Genomic DNA, 19,523 nt, shown 5'->3' on the forward strand with positions numbered 1-19,523 from the left:
GCTGCCCGATGATCAAGAATATCTGTTTGGACGTGAGCGAGTTTGGGCTATGCCACAGGTGTGTTTGTGCCGGCAGCTCGTGCTCCACATTGCCACTTCCACTCCTCATGCTGCTGCAGGGGGTGAAAACAGGGCCTGCAAGATGGTGGGTTAACTGTTGTCTCTCCCTAGCCTCTGAGATTCCCACAGTGTTGGCATACAACTGAATTCCTGACGAGTTGAACTATTAGGTGGCCAGCTGGTTTTCTATCCCCGATGAGGAATAAACACCCAGGATTCCTGGAATTTCCTTCTGGAGGCCTTTAAGTCTCTCTAATTTTGTTTCTTATGGCAAAGAGCCTCTTCCTTAGGGTGCCTTTCTGTTGCTCTCAGAGAGAAAGAGCCTGGGAGCTCCCTCAAGTCCTTCTCGGAGAGACGGCTGGGCGTGGGGCTCCCTCTGGGCTCCTCTCATGTGTCACAGGCTACGAGGCCAACTGCAGCTATAGCTGGGTTGTGGCTTCATGGGTATTTCTAAATGTTCTCCAGGAAATGTATTCTTTTTTCAACAAGAAAAAATTCACAATTTTTTTGTCATGAGCTAAAATTCACAGTGATACACAGAAAGCAATAGGATATATTGGAGTATATGAAGAAACCATTTGGTTTAAAATTAATTCATCCTGACCTTGTTTTTCCGAAAGGGGCTGACCTGGCCTGTTAAGTATGCATTGGACATCTGCTTTAAACATTCACATGTCCCAAAGCCAAGAATGATGCCCTTAACGACAGGGACGTAGCTTTCCGACCTCCATATCGGCATTTCCTTAAGGATAAGCATCTCTTCCTGGAAACTGAGGATTAATTACCGACCTGCTGTGCTCACCTTGTGACCTCTGACCTGCTGTGCTGTGACTGTTGTAAAAGAGATATTCCTGTGATATGTGATGTCTGCTCTTTGCTTCAAGACGATATATAACCGCTCTGTACACCCCACCTCTTGGGCGTTTTTCCTTATAAATCAAGGATTATGGATTATTTGTGTCGACAATAGTAATTACACTGCAATTACATAAAATTTCATTTCCTATGATTCTACTAACTCAACATTTTTTGGATAATTTAGAGAAGATTTACCTCAGCTGAAGTGTACCACTATTTTAACTCAATAAAAGGATTTTTCTCAAGAATTTGGCAATGCTGAACACATGAAGAAATATGTAAGGGAATATATTATTGTTTAAAATTCCTTTAAAAATATTTTAAGAACTATGAAGAACTTTTAAACCCTCTTTATTTATCACTGTTGTATTTCTTATAAATCATTCTTATCGATTCTTTAAAGCAGTTCCACCAAGAGTCCTGCTACATCATAATGAGCCCAGTTTCAAGAAGTGTCAGGACCAGGAAGGAAAACAAACAAATCCCAAATAAACAAAGCTGTAACTTTTCTTTGAGCATCTCAGTTTTCTCCCACATATTATTCAGATTTCTTGGACTCAAGCAACAGAAATGGCGTCCTGCCATCTTAAACAAAGAATGTATTGGAAGGTTCTTTGGGACTGTGGGAGTCTGAAGGATCTGTCTGGTAATGGGGAGGAGCCATGGATCTCCGTGGTGGGAGGAGGCCAGATCCATGGCAGGGACCTCAGGCGCTGGCTGGTCAGCCCAGCTCTCCTCGGCTATCCTTGGGGTCTGACATCCCTGGTCTCAGAGTTGAAGTCCTGGAGACTGCAGCCCACTGGCTGAGCCCAGATCACACTCTCCTCTCTCCCCCCAGACTGTGGGTGGGTCCCAGATGGAGAATCTGTTCCCTTAGCTTCTGCAACAATAGCAAGGCTCTATTTCCAACAGGGATCAGATGCTACACAGCCAAAGACAAGCCAACAACCCAACAAATGTCCTCTCTACTTGTGAGATTTTGGCAAAGGAATTTTAAATCATTTTTTGAAGCAACCATTTATCTATTCATTAAACTGCTTTGTTAAGACATAATTCACATACCATGAAATTCCCATTTAAAGTGTTCATCGAATTTTAGCATATTTGCAGAATTCCGCAACCACTCCCACATTCTAATTTTAGAATAGATCATTTATTTTAAAATTGAAGATAAAGAACTCCATGTCATGCGTCCTTGGCTAGATTTGCAAACACGCCTGTTCTACAGGGAGGTTAAGTCTCTGACCACGGTTTCCTCTCTCCTGATTCTCTTGATCCTTGTTGGCCCAAGAAAGGCAAGAGCTCAGGGTCCGCACAGGGCGTGTGGTTCCTAGAGACAGCTGTGACTCCGTGTGGCAGACAGCCGGCTGGTCCCATCACGCCCTCTGGCCCCAAATGACCACATTCTGAAGGGGCGGGCTGGAGACTGTGGAGGGCCTTTGCCCCTTCATCAGCACCAGAGGCCCCAGCATCCTCTTTGTACCTCTGTCTTCGCTCTGCTTCACTCCTTAAAGGGATGAACATAGAAAAATCCTTTCATTGCTGTCCAGACTGGTCTCTAGAGGGAGACAATTCCCCAGACAGAGCAGGGGTGGAGACTGTTTCCCAAAGCCACCCCAAGGTTCCATCTGCAGGAACCCCCTTCTGGAATTTTCTGTTCATGCATCCCTTCCAGGTTTGCCAGAGCTCATCCCAGTCCTTGAAACCTGCTTGGGGGTGGGGGGAGGGGTTGTGATTTGTATCTTTCTGGAAAGAAGTCTCTCAAATCTCCCCACCCCCACCCCAACTGATGTTTAGAATGTCCTGAAAAAGAGCATTAAAACTCCTGAGAGTTTTAACCCTTTTATTTCATATACCTCACTCTTCATAGTTTTTTTTATTGTGAAATATACATAACATTCCCATTTTGATGTGTACAGTTCAGTGGTATTAAATACATTCACATTGTTGTGCAAACACCACCACCATCCATCTCTAGAACTTTTTCATGTTATAAAGCTAGAACTCTGTACCCATTACACACTAACTCCTCATTCCCCCCTCCCCAGAGCCCCTGGTAACCACCATTCTATTTTCTGTCTCTATGATTTTGACTCCTCTAGGTACCTTATATAAGCAGAATCATATGTGTCCTTTTGTGTATGGCTTGTTACATTGAGCATAATGTCTTCAAGATTCATCCATGTTGTAGCATGTGTCATAATTTCATTTTTTAAGACTGGATAATATTCCATGGTATGTATGTACCACATTTTGTCTATCCATTCATCTGTTGATGGACACTTGGGTTGCTTCCACCTCTTGGCTATTGTGAATGATGCTCTATGATCAGAGGTGTACAGTATCTCTTTGAGTTTCTGCTTTCAATTCTTTTGGGTCTTCATAGTTTTTTATGCCCAAGGGGAGAATAGGGTAAATCTGCTCTAGCGTAGGGCTTCCCAAATTTTTCATGTTATGGCTTACAAAGGAAAGATTTGTTTGGCTCCCTGCAGCAACTGGAAGGGTTGGGAGCCCAGACAGAGTCGTGGGTGACTGGCCCAGGATCCTGCTGGCCCAGGCTCCACTGTGGGGGCTGAGGGGATCCCCCTCACAGCACACACTGGAACATTGCAAGGAGTTCTGCTCTGAACAGCTAGACTCTCCAGGCCCTGACCCCATGTAGCAAGTGGTGCGTGGTGTGTAGATGCTCTAGCAAGTGGTGGGTGGCGGGATGAGGTGTCCTAAAGAGGCTCATCATCTCCTCTCTGCTCACATCCCCTCTGCGAGAATCTGGCCCTTTGCAGCCACAGAATGAGAGACATTGAACTGCACAGCCTCTGGCCACAGCTGCCTGGAACACATTACTGAAGCTGGGTAAAGCAGATTCTCTGTAGAGCTAGAATTAGGTTAGGACACCCAGGGCAGAAGTTAGGTGTGGGGGCTGAGTTGGAAGACCGTGCTGATTCAGGGACTGAGGCCGCCATTTTGTGGCAGCTATGAGAGACCAGTATAAGCCGAGCTGTGGAACCAGTCTGTAAAGGAAAAGGAGACAGAAGCAACACCCAGGGCTGAGGAGACGGCAGGCACCTGGAGGCAGAAAGAGGACACGAGAAAGGAGGAGGGGAGGGAAACGCTGCCTCAGACTTATTTTCTTCTAGGCCCGGCTGAGCGGTCTGCATTCCACTTTTGTGAAAGTCAAATCTGTCTTCACAATAAGAATTTTCTTCCCCTGAGGGGGGTGGATGGGTTTATAAGCCCTGAAGGTGCAGGAAGGTGGGGCTTGCTGGGGGAACAGCGCAAGGCAAGGAAGAATGCATCTCGTGTAGTGGGAAAGTAACAAAGTGGCCACAGAGACAGCGCTAAATGCTTCTTTTTTAAATAGTTTATTAATCTGGCCAAACAGGTAATGGAAACAGAGAATAATAATTTGCTAAAAAGTTCAGGTCATGAATGCCCTTTCCCCTATGAAACGAAAGACTCCATGGTTACAGAGTGCACCATTGGGTTATGACAACATTTCAAAATAAAGTTTCCATTTCGTATGTAACAATGTAAACTTCAAAAATAGTAAACTCTAGTCCCCTTGTCCCTCTTTACAGATCTATCACAGATAGAATTTTCTGGCAGACCTAAATTGTGTAAGTAAACAGCCTGGTGCTTAAAAGTTTCATAAAAAGGTTTACAGATTCAGTAAATAATTTTTCGGTCTTGGTCATGAAGTAAAAGCAACGAGCAATTCACCACCCCCTGTGGAGCCGACCTGATATGCACACTGCACACCGAGAACCACGTTCCATTATACTGGTCATCAGCTTTGTCATTTTTGTACACACACACACCCATATATATATATAATTTTATTTGTTTCTAAAGATTTCTACGTCTAAATTATAAGACGGCGCCAGTGACTTATAATGTCACCTCGCTTCACAAAGGTAAAGACGAAAATTCTGTAGAAGGCACTGTAATTTCTCTTGCATGATCTTACACAGACACGTGAGAGCAAGCCAGCTGGGCGTGGATTTATCTCCTTTTCTGTTACCCGGCTCAGGCCTGGCCTCTAACTGCCATCCCGAGATTAGCCACAGTCGATGGTGTTTGATGTCCATTACCCTTTCATAGTCCATCCGTCTCTCCGTCCAAATCAACTTACAGTTATCTTTTGGTTCATTGAAATCCCTTAAAATTAAGAGTACAGCTCTGGTATAAAACAAAATATGACCTACCATAGCTGAAAAATAATCACAGTGTGCAATGTAATTTCGGTTGCTAAGATTCAAAACATTTGCCCGGCCTTGTCAAGAACGTGTGACATCCAAAACAATCGAGGCAAGCAGAATTTTCACTTGCTTTACATTCATTTAAAAAGAGCTGAGAGGTTCTTCTTTTCTCTTTCATATTGAATTGGTACCCTTTAGTGAAAGGGCTGATGTGAAAAAGTGCAAGCAAATTGGACATGCCAATAAATACCGTATAACTTACTGCAGATTACCAAAACTGTACAGGTATGTACACCTTACCCAGCTGAGGTTCCCCTGTCGGGAACAGACCTCCAGATCCTTAACAGAGCGGTCACCGTGGAGACCCAGAGAGCGGGCGTCCGTCAGCGGGCGAAGGAAGGGCGGGCCCTCCTGCTCTTGCTCTGAGGTCCCGAGCCCGGGTCCGCGCTGCCCTCAGCCGTCTCCTCCTTCTTCCTCACTTTGAGGCGGGTGAGCAGCTTAATCAACCAGACATCCCACTCCTCCGGCAGGAGCAGAAGGAGGAAGCCCAGGCCGATGATGATGATGGCGATGACCCGGACCCCGTTGAAGACTATCTTACTGGTGTAGTGATCAACCACTGCAGGGGAGAGAGAACTCGGGTTACTGGGCAACAAGCCAGGCCCGGCTCAGGGCGAAGATGCGCGTCCTCGAGATGGGCGGGGCCTCCAGCGTCCCTTTCTGCGGGGACGGGAAGGGGAGAGGTCTCCTCTGACCACTGACTCCTGCTCGCTTTGGTTTTGTTCCAGGTGGCCGGGGCTGTCTCTAGCCAGTCACCCTTCCCTTTATAAAACCTCTCTGGGAAGAGGCCTCGCACTCGTATTTCACTTCCCCACACTGATCTAAGCCCTTAGTGCGAGAGACCAAAGAAAACACGAGGGGCAGTTGGAGAAAGGGACAGACATCAAAGTTTCATCGAGGCCACCTCTGGGTGGCAGGATAATGAAAACATTAGTACTTTCTTTATATTTCTGGTACTGTTTACATTCTCTACAGCAACATATGCTACTTTTACAAATTAAAAGCATTATTTCACAAGACATGCAAATATATGTATATTTTGAAGACCAAACTTGGCCTGGTTCTTTGAAGATGATAAGCATAAATTCTGGTTCTGCCCTAGGGCATCCCACTATTTAATGTTTATAAAGGCCCACCGGGCACAGGGCTCATTCCTGCCTCACATCAGGTGAGGGAAGAAAATGAGCAGCAGGACTCATGTCAGTTAATAAAAACCCAGATCCTCATTCTCTTCTGAGCCAGAAGGTCAAAAGTGTTGTAGATGTTAAGGCTTTTTCCTTCTCTCTTTTTTTTTTTGCTTTCTTTCTCTTTTCTTTTTTTAATTTTTAATTTTTTTTTTTATTTTGAGGAAGATTAGCCCTGAGCTAACATCTACCACCAATCCTCCTCTTTTTGCTGAGGAAGACTGGCCCTGAGCTAACATCTGTGCCCATCTTCCTCTACTTTATATGTGAGATGCCTGCCACAGCATGGTGTGCCCAGTGGTGCCATGTCTACACCCGGGATCCGAGCTGGCGAACCCTGGGTCGCCGAAGAGGAATGTGTGAACTTAACTGCTGGGCCACCAGACCGGCCCCTTCTTTCTCTTTTCTTAACTAAACCAGACAAAGCAAATTTGGAGTCTGCCTTCTAGACAAGAGAGAACCAGATTGCTTTTCTATTATATCATTTTTGGTGAAAAAGAGGGTTTGCTGACTTCAGAGCGTGTGGCTTTAGAAAACGGACTTCCTGGACAGCTGGCCACCAGCTCTCCACATGTAAGGGTTGTTCAGCGGCCCAGTTGGACGCTGGCTCTGTCATTCTCCTCTCGTGTTCCTCCTCTTCCTCTGGCCTCCCCCCTCCCCAGCTCTCACCTGTCTAGAGGGTGGGCGGAGAAGGAGTAAGAAGGATAAAAGTTAAACCTGAAAAAAAACTTTGTTAGTAGCCCTCCTGTGGAATTAAAGTGTCCCTTGTATCCATTCAGAAATACTTTAATTTTTAATATTGGCAAAACATTCTGATAATTCAACGGAAGGGGATAGTCAATTAGCAAGTCACAGGACATGCCCTAGAGACAGACGTCAGGGAGAGTCCAAAGGCCCTCAGTGGCTCCGCTCTGACATGTCCCATAATAGCCCACTCCTCTGCTTCTCTCTTGCAGTAGAGGAGTGAATGGGTTTCCTCCCTCTGACACATTATTACACCTCTTATGTTGCAGGTAAGCGATAAGAGATGATTCTGATTAATCTCTCCAACACCTGGCTGTGTGATACGGTCAAAGTCAGCTTCTATGTAAGAGCTTCCTGAAATATGTCTTCGTGGTAAGAATGCTGTGTGACTATAAAGACTCAATAAGACATAGGGGGAGTAAGTTACTTACTTACTGGTAAGCTATTTTTCAGAAGCCTGCAGCATCTGGAGACTGACAGACTGGACAGCTTTCTACCAGCTCTCCAGGAGCCTGGGGGTTTACTGCTGTTGAAGTGCCATCCCATAGATTATTTCATTTGGTTCTCATATCGACCAAGGTAATGAGGGTCGGTGCAACCTTCACTGTGAGGGGGGACAAGCTAAGGCCCAGGGAGGTGATGAGTTGGGACCACCGTCCTCCAGGTGGGCAGTCCGCTGATGCCCTAGCCAGGCCTCTTTTCACACTGCCACCCTGAGGCCCTTCTAGAAGAGTCGGGGGCCAGGGTAAGGCACATATGGAACCTGTGGGATGGGAGGGGTGAGAAACCAAACCATGGGCAAGGGCTGAGGAAATGGGGCGCTGCACCGCGTCAGAGGCTGCCGTCCTGGGAGGCTCATCCTCCAACGGACCAGAGCGGGAGGGCTCTGGAGATGGCTTCTGAGGAGCTGAGCCAGGGCCGGGCTGAGTGCTCTGGGGAGACATGCTTCACAAACCCTCGCCTGGCTGAGAATTATGCAGGGGGTCAGAGGGGAGGAAGGGGGATTCTGGGGAGAAAATCCAAGATTCATACCAGAATGAGCCGGGAAAAGGAAGGAGATGAGGGGCAGGTGACGACAAGCTTTGGAAGAGCTGCCACCTGAGTGCGTTGGCAGGTACCCAGCGGAAAACAGGCCAGGTGCTGAGGAGCCGGGCAAAGGGCACCCTCTCCTCTGGGGGCGAGGATACTGTTCATGCTTCTTCAGTTTGTCAACACGTCTTCACGTCATACCCGTCAGACCCTGAGCAAATCTCCCCCAGAAAGTCACTTATGAAAATTGAATGTTTTTCCTGCTACATATTTTTCTACATTTACTAGTAATATTAATTATAGTCATCTCTGATCCCCACATCAGTTAGAATCCAGATGGCTTTAGACTTTCTGTATCTTGGTGTGGTAAGTGAAAATCAACCCATTATGGAGAAAATATTGCACATATAACAAACCCACATTTTACCTAAGTGCTTTCTTTCTATACAGGAGGTTAAACATGCATTCTATACCAGGGATGACGAGAATATACGTGAGTATGTGTGCGTGCATGTGTGTATGTGTGCATGTGTGTATGTGTGCATGTGTATTTGCAAGTGTGTGTGCATGTTTGTGTTTGTATGTGTGCATGAATATTTGTGTGTTTGCGGTTTGTGTGCATGTCTGTGTGCATGCATGCATGTTTTTGTATGTGTGCATGTGTATTTGTGTTTGCAAGTGTGTGTGCATGTCTGTGTGTGCGCGTGCGTGTTTATATGTGTGCATGTGTATTTGTGTGTTTGCGAGTGTGTGTGCGTCTGTGTGTGTGTGCATGTTTGTGAGTGTGTGTGTTTGTGTGTGTGCACGTGTGTGCTTACAAGCAGATATAGGAAGCCGTATAAGAAGCCATATACATTTACCTGCATTCACAGGTACACTGAGGACGATTCCAAGAGACATCAGAGTAGGATATGTAACAGCAATTCCAAAATTTAATACAATATTGAATGCTGAAATAAAGAATAAACACACGGGTGTTATTCATGACAGGCCTGGACGCTCAGACTCCAGCTTCTCTGCTGGTGCTGGAGGCAGGAGTGACTGCTGCCCTTTGCTCTGACTCAGTGAACTCGGGGCTCCTGCAAGGGCTCCAGGACTTGGGGAGTAGGGACAAACATCCTGATTACTCAGCTCTCCTCTCTTCCCTGAGCTTTGAAGGAGGGAAAAGAAATTTGGAAAAGGTAACCAGTGAGAAGGCCCCAGAGCAGAGGACTGGAGCCATCCTGCTCATCCTACCGACTCAGCTTTTCTCTGTCGCTGGCAATGGTTCTGGGGTGACCATAAACAGGAGCTGCAGTTTTAGAGGCAACAGGGTGAGGCCCCTCCTTGGTTGCTTCTCTGCTTAAGACCAGCCCTATATTAGGTAATGGTGATGATGATAATAATAATGATAACTGATAATATTTATTGAACATCAACACATATCGGGCAGTGTTCTAAGAGCTTGGCATGCATTAATTTACCAACCCCTTACCAGCCCTATAAGGAATATACTATTACCAGTAGGTAACATATAAAATGCTGGGCTATCGGTTCACTATTCAGAGCAGCAAGGACTGTGGCTACCACTGCAGCGACTGTGGCCCTGGAATTAGAATCCAATGTCTTCATCACCAAGGCTTTCCTTCGTGAAACAGAACGATCTTGGAAAGCACGGGGAACGTAAGGGTAACAATAGACTGTTTTTCTCCTCCCAGCGCGGTTTCCAAAGATGCCCCCGAGCTGCACAGATCCTGCTCCTCAGTCACTGCTCTCTGGGGATCCTGACGGGGTGATCGCCACTTACTCAATAAGAGGACTGAAAATCCACAAAGGTTTCCCCAAGGAATGTCATCGAAAGAGCTCCAGTATTCCACTTTGGTAAAGTAGAGGATGACAGGAATACAGGTGATGAAGAGGATGTTAAACACACCCAAAATGGACAAAAATAAGGCGGCTTCTCCAAACTTAGCGCTGCCCAGGAGGAGCTTGAAGAGAACCTGCCAGAGAGAGAGAGGAGAAGGGGTGAAGGTTCAGACTCCAACTTGCCACTGAAGCGAGTGCACTTGGTAAGGTCGGGGCTGGACCACAGGCCCGACAGCCATATGACAGGTACGTTCTACCCTACCAGGCTGCAGTGACTGTGCTCACTTATGCACACAGCCAAATCTCAGTAACATCACGGTGGACGGTTATGCTCTGGCTACACAGAGAGCATCTTCAGGAACCATGGGTTGTCACACTAGGCTTGATTTGTCTGTGTTGTGTTCATGACACCATATCCCAGCTTCAGAGCATCTGAAGACGAGGAAGCCACCTATTAGAAATATCTGCCGTGATTACACGTGGGACCCCTAAAATTGATCTCTGACCTTGTACAACACAGTTTGCAAACCACTGCCCCTAAGAAAAGGGCTTTGGCTGCACGATATTTTCTATAAATTGAAGGTACAGAGATTATAACACTCAAAGCTCAACCCACCACCCTGGTCCAGAAATGGCATGGCTTTGAGCGGAATGCACCCAACTTTGACTTCTTGCACCTGTTCTTGTTTTACATATTTCAGGTGTGTGAAAGGCCAGAAAGCGAGGGACAAATGCGACTGGACTGGCTGGGAAGCTGAACTTACAGAGGCAGTAGGCCCCAGTCGAGCCCTTGTGTTAAGTGAACTATTGACGGTTACGGAACTGGTGGTCCAGTTTGAATCTCTGCATTGTTGTCTCTCCTACTTTTCCTGCTTGTCCTTTGTCAGCCGTCTCACAGCTCTTTCAGGTCTTTCTGGGCATATGTGCAGAAAGCGTTTAAGGGAAATAAGTCGTTTTCAGTCCTCTACCTACCAGGTCCTTTGGGTAAAGGGATAAAGAGCAGGCAGTGGAGGAGATGGAAATGGAAGTCCAAATCAGAATATTTGTGTTCACTGTAGATTGAATTTCTATATGTTCCCTGCTTCCCATTAGCACAGAGCTAACTGAGTGTAGCAGAGTGTGGCCTTTTAATATTTTCTGCATTTGGAGAGTGGCTTTGGAGTCTCAGAATGGTGCTGAACTATCACGTCCTCTTGGTGAGGTGTGTTTCAGAGAAGGAAGATGGCACGTGTCTCTCTCTGTGGGCAGGGAGGGCAGGGAGCAGAGGAAGGATATCTTAGAAGGCACAGTCATTTCACTTTCCAAAATGATCAAATGCATTACTCACAGAGCTGGGAAAAAAATGCCTTTTCTTATCATTTTCTACACTACTTAATTTTCTCTGTCCTACTGTCTGGATCCACAAAGGGCCAATAAGCTAAAATCTCATTTCTCATTGAATCCTCCAGGTCAGTTTCCCAACTTGGAGACCAAATTTGCATTCTCCACTAGGGACCTAAAGAGAAGGAGAGAGGAAGAAAGGGGAATCCAGAGGAGAGAGCAGCCAGGAGCAGGGATGGAGCAGGGGAGGAAACAGCGAGGGACTCGAGTCAGGGGATAAAAATCGTTTCCTCTAGACCTGCAGTGGGACATGCTTTCCAATGGCTCCCAACATTTTGTCAAAAATATTTTATAATCCCCATCTTAGAGTAGTTGTGCTTTCATTTATTCAGCCTATGGGCAATGCTTGAAATGCACACGGATTCATGCTGGGTACTGGTGGCTGCAGAAAACTCCCGTGATAAAAAGATTTAAATGACAAAGCTGCTCCAGATATTCAAAACTTCATGCCCAATCTGGTGGGAAATTGCCTGAGGAAACAATGAGCCAGCCATTTAGGGACCCTGACCCTTCTCCTGTCCTTGCCCAACAATGAAGTTGCTAATCAGACTCTGTGATCCACTGTTTCCCTCATTTTGTCGCAAATGCTGCAAATGTATGGCCATTGATGCAAAGGTCTAGAAAGCCAAAGCCGAAAGCAGTAGCATGCCTCGGCACTGCAAGTCTCAGTTTGCCTAGTGCACATTGCAAACAACCACTCATCACCATCAAAGGCTGAAGTAATGGGCCAGCCATGCTGGGACCTGCTGCTGTCTCAGAGGAAAGCTCAGAGAGCTTGCTCCCCGTGCACTCACCTTGTAGAGGGCAGACATGGATGCGGAGCCCACCACCAGTGCTATGCCGATGACAGAGTGGCTGTGGAAGCCATCTGCGTAGGTCATCATCACGATCCCAGCGATGGCGAGGATGGCAGCCACAATCTGGATAGAAGGAAGAAGAGGGCGGTCAGGGTAATGGTGGGGAACTGAATGGCCACCTAAGTGCTGATGCAGTAGAAATGTTCACGGGGCTCAATAACATGAGGGGAGAGTGGTGTCTCCTTTCTAGTCCTTCTTTGGAGAACAACAAGCAAAGCCTACTCTCCTGTCTAAATACTGCTCCTGCTTAGAAGCGGACACTTAGCAAAGCTCGGCATGACCAAAGACCCGGAAACAGTCAGAAGCAAGGAGAGGTGCCGTGGCTTAGCGTCCCGTGGTAGTCAGTCACCGTCATTCTTGGACAGCTGAGAGGAGGTGGTCATAATCCCCACCACAGGCACTTTGGTCATGACAACAGTTGGCTGACACCTGGAAATTACCTCCTAGTTCCTTCCCAGCCTTCTGAACGCACCTCACGTGATCTTGCTTTATGTATTTCATCTCAACAGAGAGGGCGCGGTGAAGACCGCAGATCTTGGCCGCATTTCACACTCCAGCACTCCAGAACGTGTGTCACCTGCCAAGCAGGGCTACAGACAGTGTCCCAACCTGGAGGTGCAGTTCCTTTACTTAGCTGCTGCAGAACCCTCCCCCAACGGCCCCCCTGGATCCTGTTCTCGTCTAGATACAGACTTCTCAGGTTGAACGGGAACTCCCGGGGGATGCACACATTTCTGTTGTGCAAGTGAAATCGTCCGAGTCCACAGGAGACACCACTTCCCAGAGCAGAAATGCATTAGAGCGGAGAGTAAGTACAAGTTCTAATGGGAGGTGGTCATGGAGCTACATCAGTACCGTGGGCTGGGAAGCAGGGAGGGGGTGATGTAGGCAGAACACAGGGGAGGGCAGAATGATGGGTGCAATACAGGTTTCAATGGCTGGATTTACTGTGAGTTTTATCCCTCTCATGCATCATTCCAAATTGACCTCAGATATCTATAACAATATCAAATAGCTAACATTTACTGAGGGGTCATGGATAAGTGTTTTCTGTGTATTTTCTCATTGAATCCTCAAAATACATAAATGTTATCATTCATTTCATTTTATAGACATAAAAACTTAGGCTCAGAGAGGGTAACTAACTTGCCCAAAGTCACAGAGCTGCTGTGGCAGAGCAGCGACACAGATTCCAGGTCTGTCCAATTGCAAAGTCAGTGTTTATATATATAAATAGGAAAGTATGAGTCACATAATAAGGCATTGCCAGCCAAACTCTGAGATTTGAACTGAGGTTTCCTTTGTGGTTTAAACAAAATTTTTAGGTTAGTGCAAGTTACTGTGGTTGAATCTCAGAGTTTGTCTGGGTTACAAACTTCTGGTGTATTCCTCAAGCAATGGTTTCATCTAATGATAGATCCATAACACAGAGGCCCTTGAGAGAGCAGGTGATTATCATTTCCTGGAGAAGAGCCAGGCCCTAATTGTCTACTTGTTCCTTCCGGTTTGATAATCCACTTTTAGCCAGTGGCATCATTCTGCATCACGGGGTGCAGACATTTCATATTCAAATGTACTTGTCCTGTATACAACTGTTCATTAAGAAAAGGAAACAGAGACAGCAAGACAATCAGTATAGCCCCCCCCAAGAGAACAAGAAAGGAGCAAGTGAACAAGCAGGCAGGGAGAGGGGATGGCTCCTGCTCCAGGGGACACGCATCATGCAAAGATGCCACTTGGGATGGTTCAGGCTGCCTCAGCATCGGAGGTCAACAGAGAGAAAAATAATTAGAAAAAGAAAGGAGGGAAGAAAATAGCTACATTTCAGATGATTTGGTCCATCTCTAAAGGTGCCTGAGTTTTTCCAAACTTAGGGCTGAAGTTTGAGGAAATGAAGGAGAACAAGGGGTTATTTTTTCCTAAAGACTTAAAGGCAGATTTCCAGCCTCTTCCTCTCTCTTCTCTGTTGAGTAAATAATAAACAGCTAAAAGCTTCTGCCTGTGCTGTGCTGTGCAGTGCGGGGGAGCTGAGGGAAGGGGCTGAGGGGTGAGAAATAGAGAGTGTGGGTGGTCACCGGCCTTCCGGTCAGCATTTGAGGAGCCCAGGGCCCATGAGTTCGTTATGAGAGGCGGCATCAAGGGACAGCGATCCCCTCATTCATGCCTCCAGCTCTTTTCCTCCTGGGGGGTCCCAGCCCCAAGTCATGGGATCGGCCAACCCAGCTGTGGGGCACCTGCTCTCTGGGCATCAGCAGCCCTGCTGGGACACCCCCAGCCCTAAGCCTGGGGCCCGACCAAGGTGCTGGAGGGGAAACTGGCGGCTCTACCCCAATGCAACCCCCCTACAGCGGAGCAGTTGGAACATACCCTACGGGTTTGGGGGGCAGAGCCTGAGAGTCCGTCCTCAAGCCTGAACTCCTTGGAAGGTTCTAGCTCTATCTTTAAAAGTAAGTGTCTATTTTACATTGTACCCCACTACATCTCTGGGTTTCTTGGTTTACACTTGGAAATATTTCCCTGCCTGTTTCCTACACTGAGATGAACTCTCCAGGAAGGCTGGTCATGCTTGGCCTGTGCTTTCCCACGCCCCTCACTTTCCAGATCTGCATGTCCCTGGAGGAGGATGCTGAGTGTGACGACGAAATAAAGACAGGTGAATTCCCCTACTTCCCCGTGCCTCTCCTGTCTCACACTCTCCTGTTGCCCCCTCTCCCCCCGTGTAACCCACTGAACTATCCTAAAACAAGCACTTTGGGATCTAGACTAATGGGTAACAGTGGCCTTGAGACCCAGGGCCGAGAGCCGCCATCTCTACCTTGGCTGGGAAAAATCAGCTGGAGAAAAGGAAGAAACGCAGATGTGGGAGACACTGCGGCCGGCACATTGCCACTTAATCTCTTGCTGGTGGCCTCACCTAGTGTGGTGATCCTATTGTAATCTGTCTGGCCCCGGGGCTCCAGACTCAGTGCCCCAGCAACTCAGTGACATGTCCTGTATCCCTCACGGCCACACTGCTCCTATCCGATGTCAGGCCGAGGGAAGGAGAGCAAAGTGTTGAGCGTGAGGAAGAACGAGGAGGGTGGTGCAGGGCTGGGTGAGTCTGGTCACCTCCCTGCCCAGCGCTCCCCACTCCTGCTAAGAGTGCGATGGGCTGCGTGTCCTCTGCCAGTCAGAGCTGTAATGTGTTGTAGATTTGTACGGTTTGGGCAATTTTGAAGAAGGGAGAGAACAGACTAATTTTTAAATATATTTCCCCCAGCTCTTTCCCTCCCGGCTCCTGGACTGCTCTCATCCCCTCAAAGCAAGAGTTTGGAGGGAATTTAGAGATCCTCCGGTTCATCCCTCTTATTTCGGAGACTGGAAAGGGATGTGGGCTGTGAGCTCCTCTTGCTGTGCTCAGGGGGCAGAGGACAGCCTCCCAAACAGAGGGAGTCAGGGTCAGAGTCGGAGTTCTGTTCAGGGATGGCCCCTGGTGAAACACTGAAAGCATCGTAATTACTGGAAACATCAGCTGCAATCTGACTGAGATGGGGGCTGGTCTGGGAAAAAGGGCAGGATCCCCAGGGATGTTCTGCTGGGGTTTGAGGACCCCCTGGAATGATCTCTTAGCTCGCGTTCTTGCTCCTTCGTCAGTCCCTCCTGGTGTGAAAGCCCTAACTGTAGTGGGCGGTTATTAACAGCCGCTGAACCATCAGAGAACCCCCATCTTCCGTTTCCCTGGAGCTGTGGGCTAGGGATGGTCTCTCTGACCCGGGTGAGTGAGCTTCATCTTTAGGAGGGGCCGTACTTCACGCCCCCTGAGTTCTACTTACTCTCATTCCACCACTGCTTTTGCTACACAAAGCTGCCTCCCTAAATAGTTGCCAGCTTCTGACACTGTCAACAAAAGGACTGGGCTGATCCATGAAATCCCCCTACTTAAAAAGGAATAATAACGACAAGACTGTGAAAGACAATATTTATTGAGTTTTATGTGCCAGACACGCATCATCTTATTTTACTCTCACATCTGTTCTATAAGATGAGCATGAATATTCTGTTTTAAAATGAGGTAAGTAAGGCTCAGAGATGTTAAGTAAGTTGCTCAAGGTTCAACAGCTTCTAAGAGGGAACCACGATCCACATCCTAGTCACTTGACTCTAGACTGGAGCACCCCCTTTTCTGTTAGAAACCTCGAGTCTGGAGAGCCAGGAAACAGATGAAAAGCACATCGAAGCACAGAGTCAGAGGGTGACACAGGGGCCAGCTTGGGCTTCTTTCAACAGCCACCTCTGGTGCCGGAAGTGGCTGGGATGTCCTCAGAATTAGGAGATACATTTGCTTCTTTCTGGTCTATGCGCAGGACTGGGACCTGTTGATGTTTTCCAGGACACAGCCCTTGTGATCTGAGTAATTGTCTTAATAACACAAGTCCTCTGTGCTGTCTGTCCCCAAGCATAATGCTGAGGCTCCATCATGTTCTTTATGTCTGTGTGACTCTCAAGCTTGTATGCTCAGCTGTCCAGGATGGGGAACAGTGTCGGCTCCCTTCAGTCATTGGAAATTACCCAGTGGAAGGTGCTGGATAACCCAGCAGTCAGAGAGAAGTCTAAGAGAACCCATGCACCAGGCAGCTATTATCTTGGGCTTAGATCTCCTCCTGTCTATCAAGGGGGAACTTTCAGTCACTGGCCAGCTGCTGGTCTCTCACAGATTTTCCTGGCTCTCTGAACCCTTGAACACGAGAAGAGGGAAATCCACCACGCCTTAGAGTGGAAAGCTCTCAGGTGACGGGTCATGTACTTCTAAGAGGAGTAGTGATTATCAGAGAGCCCCATGCTGCACGGTGCTTTACAGGTTATAAAATTCCACCACCACCCCGGCTCCTTGGACCTGTGTTTTGGTGCTGGCCTAGAGCCAAAGGCTTCAACACAAAACTCTGTCCCGTCCACAGTGGTCAGCACAGACCAGACGGGTCGAGTGGCCAGGAAGGCTAGACCATATCAGTTCAGGGACGTTGGGGGTACCCTCTTATCCATGTAGAGCAATAAAAAAAAGATCTGGATGTTCCAGATTGTTCTCTATGAGTCTGGGAGGCTTTCCAGTATTTTCACACCTCCTCTTAACCTCAAAAACTTCCTTTTCTCTGTTCAGATGCAGAAGCTTCTTTTCAGTGACTGGGTCTCGCTTGGGATTTGCTTGGGATATCAGAATCAGGCCCAAAAGTCCCACGAATTCCCTTGGCTCTTTGCACCAAAATAAGGTCATGCAGGGCACGCACTCGTGGCGTGGGGCCCCAGGACAGCTGAGTCTGCGGTGTCCAGTCAGGCAGGCCGTTGCACAGATTACTGCCGGAAGTACCTGCATTTCTTGCGGAGAAGCATTAGATCATTTATTTGCTGAAAGCTGTTCTGGGTGGCAGCGCAGGGAGTGAGTTTTTATTCCAAAATTAACACGAAGCCCCAAAACAAATTCTCCCCCTGCTGCAAACTAAAAATACGACCCAGCAGCTGACTCATGTCCCCGCTGCTGTCTGAATAACTGGGTAGGCGTGAATCTGCCGCTGGGGTGATGTCATTGTTCCCAGGGCAGTGAGTGAAGGACACAGTAGAGGGCCTGGGGCTGGCCCCTCACTGGGTGCCAGCATGACTGCTCTCGTGGGACTGCCCATCAGAAGGGCTCTCAGCTTCACGGCCGGCCACATGGTCTGGGGGGCAGGAAGGAGGAAGAGACGCTCTCTGGTGACAAGAGAACTAGCTGCGTGGCTGAATCCTCTTTTTGTCCCTGTTTGTGGAAAGGTGATGATGGGCAGTAGCAGCTCCTGGCCACCAGAGGGAGACAAGCAGAAGCCACCAGGATTCTGTCCACACTATTGTCACCTGTTCCTGTTATTCAGGGCCAGTCCCTTGCTATTTCCACTGACATTTGATAGTGCAGTTATCACATTTCATATGACTGTTATGAAATTTGACTAGATTTTAATGGAATTTACTAAGTCTAGGTTGTAACAACGAGAGGTAATTCAAGGGGTATAATTCACTCCCCGTTCGTCTAGGGTGGGAAGGAAGTAAAACTGTCCCTCCACAGTTTGGATTTAGCGGAAGTGTGTCTGGCCCACTTCAGCTTGTACACGTAGTCCAGACAAGGGGCCTCCCGAGACCACACACCCGTGTGGATGTGAAGGACGCCCTGGCTTTCAGGTACCTCCTAAGCAGAGAGTGGCAGTGTTAGCAGAAAGCTCCAGGCTGCAGGGCACTGCTGCCCATGAGAGAGGGAGTGAGCACGCAGAGAGGGGAGCACATCACCAGCCCCGGGGTGGGGGGGTCCCCGACTGGCACACACTTTAGGGAATGCTTGTTGAAATGCTTGAAATGAAAGGTGCTTTAATGAATGCTTGTATGGTTTGCAAGCAAGAAGGTTTGCAAGGCACACCGAGAACCAGGCCCTCTGCTGGGCTCCTTTTCTGCTGCAGATCAGAAGGAAAGTGGTCAGCAGCTTATGCTTATGGTCCAGCACATGGAGCTAATAAGCAAGCCAATGGGCAGGTTTTGGTGGACATGACTGAGTGAGGGAGGAAGACAGATAATAAGGAACTTACCCTCACTCCCATGAATCTGTCCCTGAGAACGATCCATGAGAGCAAGAACACAAAAGCTTTGTTGCAGCAGAACAACACGGAGACATCCGTAGTGTTTATTTTCTTTATTGCATGTAAGTACAGGTAGTTTGTGAGTGTCCAAAGAACACCAAAGGGTGCTGCCTTGGTAAAAAACACCTTCAAAGTCAAGCCATTGTCTCCAAAAAATCGACAGCACTCCCTAAAACAAGGAAAGAGAGGCAGTGTTATTATATTCTTGGGTTGAGACAGACCATTTTTTTCTTATACCCAGTTTTTGTGTATTTTTTAAGCAAATATAGGAAGGGGTGAAGTCTTTTTATTTATTATTTTCTATAAACATCTTTCTATTAAAGCTCTTCAACCTATTGCTTTAGTCCATTGAAGAAAACGTCGCACAATGATCTGACGTCATGGATTATTCCTTCTGTTCATTTTGGGTTTAGAAGGGATGGCTCTAGACAGAAGGTAATGTTGGGATTATCTGATCTGAAGAAGGCCCAAGGCCATGTTGATGGACTGAGAGATTCTGTCCTTTGCTTAGTAAGAGAAGGAAGCCACTAGCTCTTTTTATTTTTGGGGGGGGGGGTGGTGGTGGTGGAGACTTGAAGAGAACATTGAAACATATTTTTAAAAATCTGCCCCAAACTGAAATTGTCTTTGTTATCAGGCAGGGGCAGTCATTTCTGGGGTGCATCTAAAACATTTTGT

General features: G+C 47.5%; 1 protein-coding gene across 2 annotated transcripts in view; it reads right to left on the bottom strand.

The window, feature by feature from the left end:
- Window positions 1-4,261: 4,261 nt before the first annotated feature.
- The window catches only part of SLC35F3 (solute carrier family 35 member F3), a 369,000-nt gene continuing 353,738 nt past the window's right edge, over window positions 4,262-19,523 (bottom strand). For both annotated transcript variants that reach the window (XM_070614927.1, XM_070614938.1), the window contains 5 exons: window positions 18,795-19,014; window positions 12,154-12,279; window positions 9,921-10,113; window positions 8,995-9,084; window positions 4,262-5,736 (listed from right to left, as the gene is read on the bottom strand). In XM_070614927.1, coding sequence (XP_070471028.1) covers window positions 5,501-5,736; window positions 8,995-9,084; window positions 9,921-10,113; window positions 12,154-12,279; window positions 18,795-19,014 — 865 coding nt within the window. In that variant the 3' untranslated portion in view covers window positions 4,262-5,500. The remainder of the gene's footprint in view (window positions 5,737-8,994; window positions 9,085-9,920; window positions 10,114-12,153; window positions 12,280-18,794; window positions 19,015-19,523) is intronic.

The sequence above is a fragment of the Equus przewalskii genome, chromosome 1, assembly GCF_037783145.1.
Source record: "Equus przewalskii isolate Varuska chromosome 1, EquPr2, whole genome shotgun sequence".
NCBI lineage: Eukaryota > Metazoa > Chordata > Mammalia > Perissodactyla > Equidae > Equus > Equus przewalskii.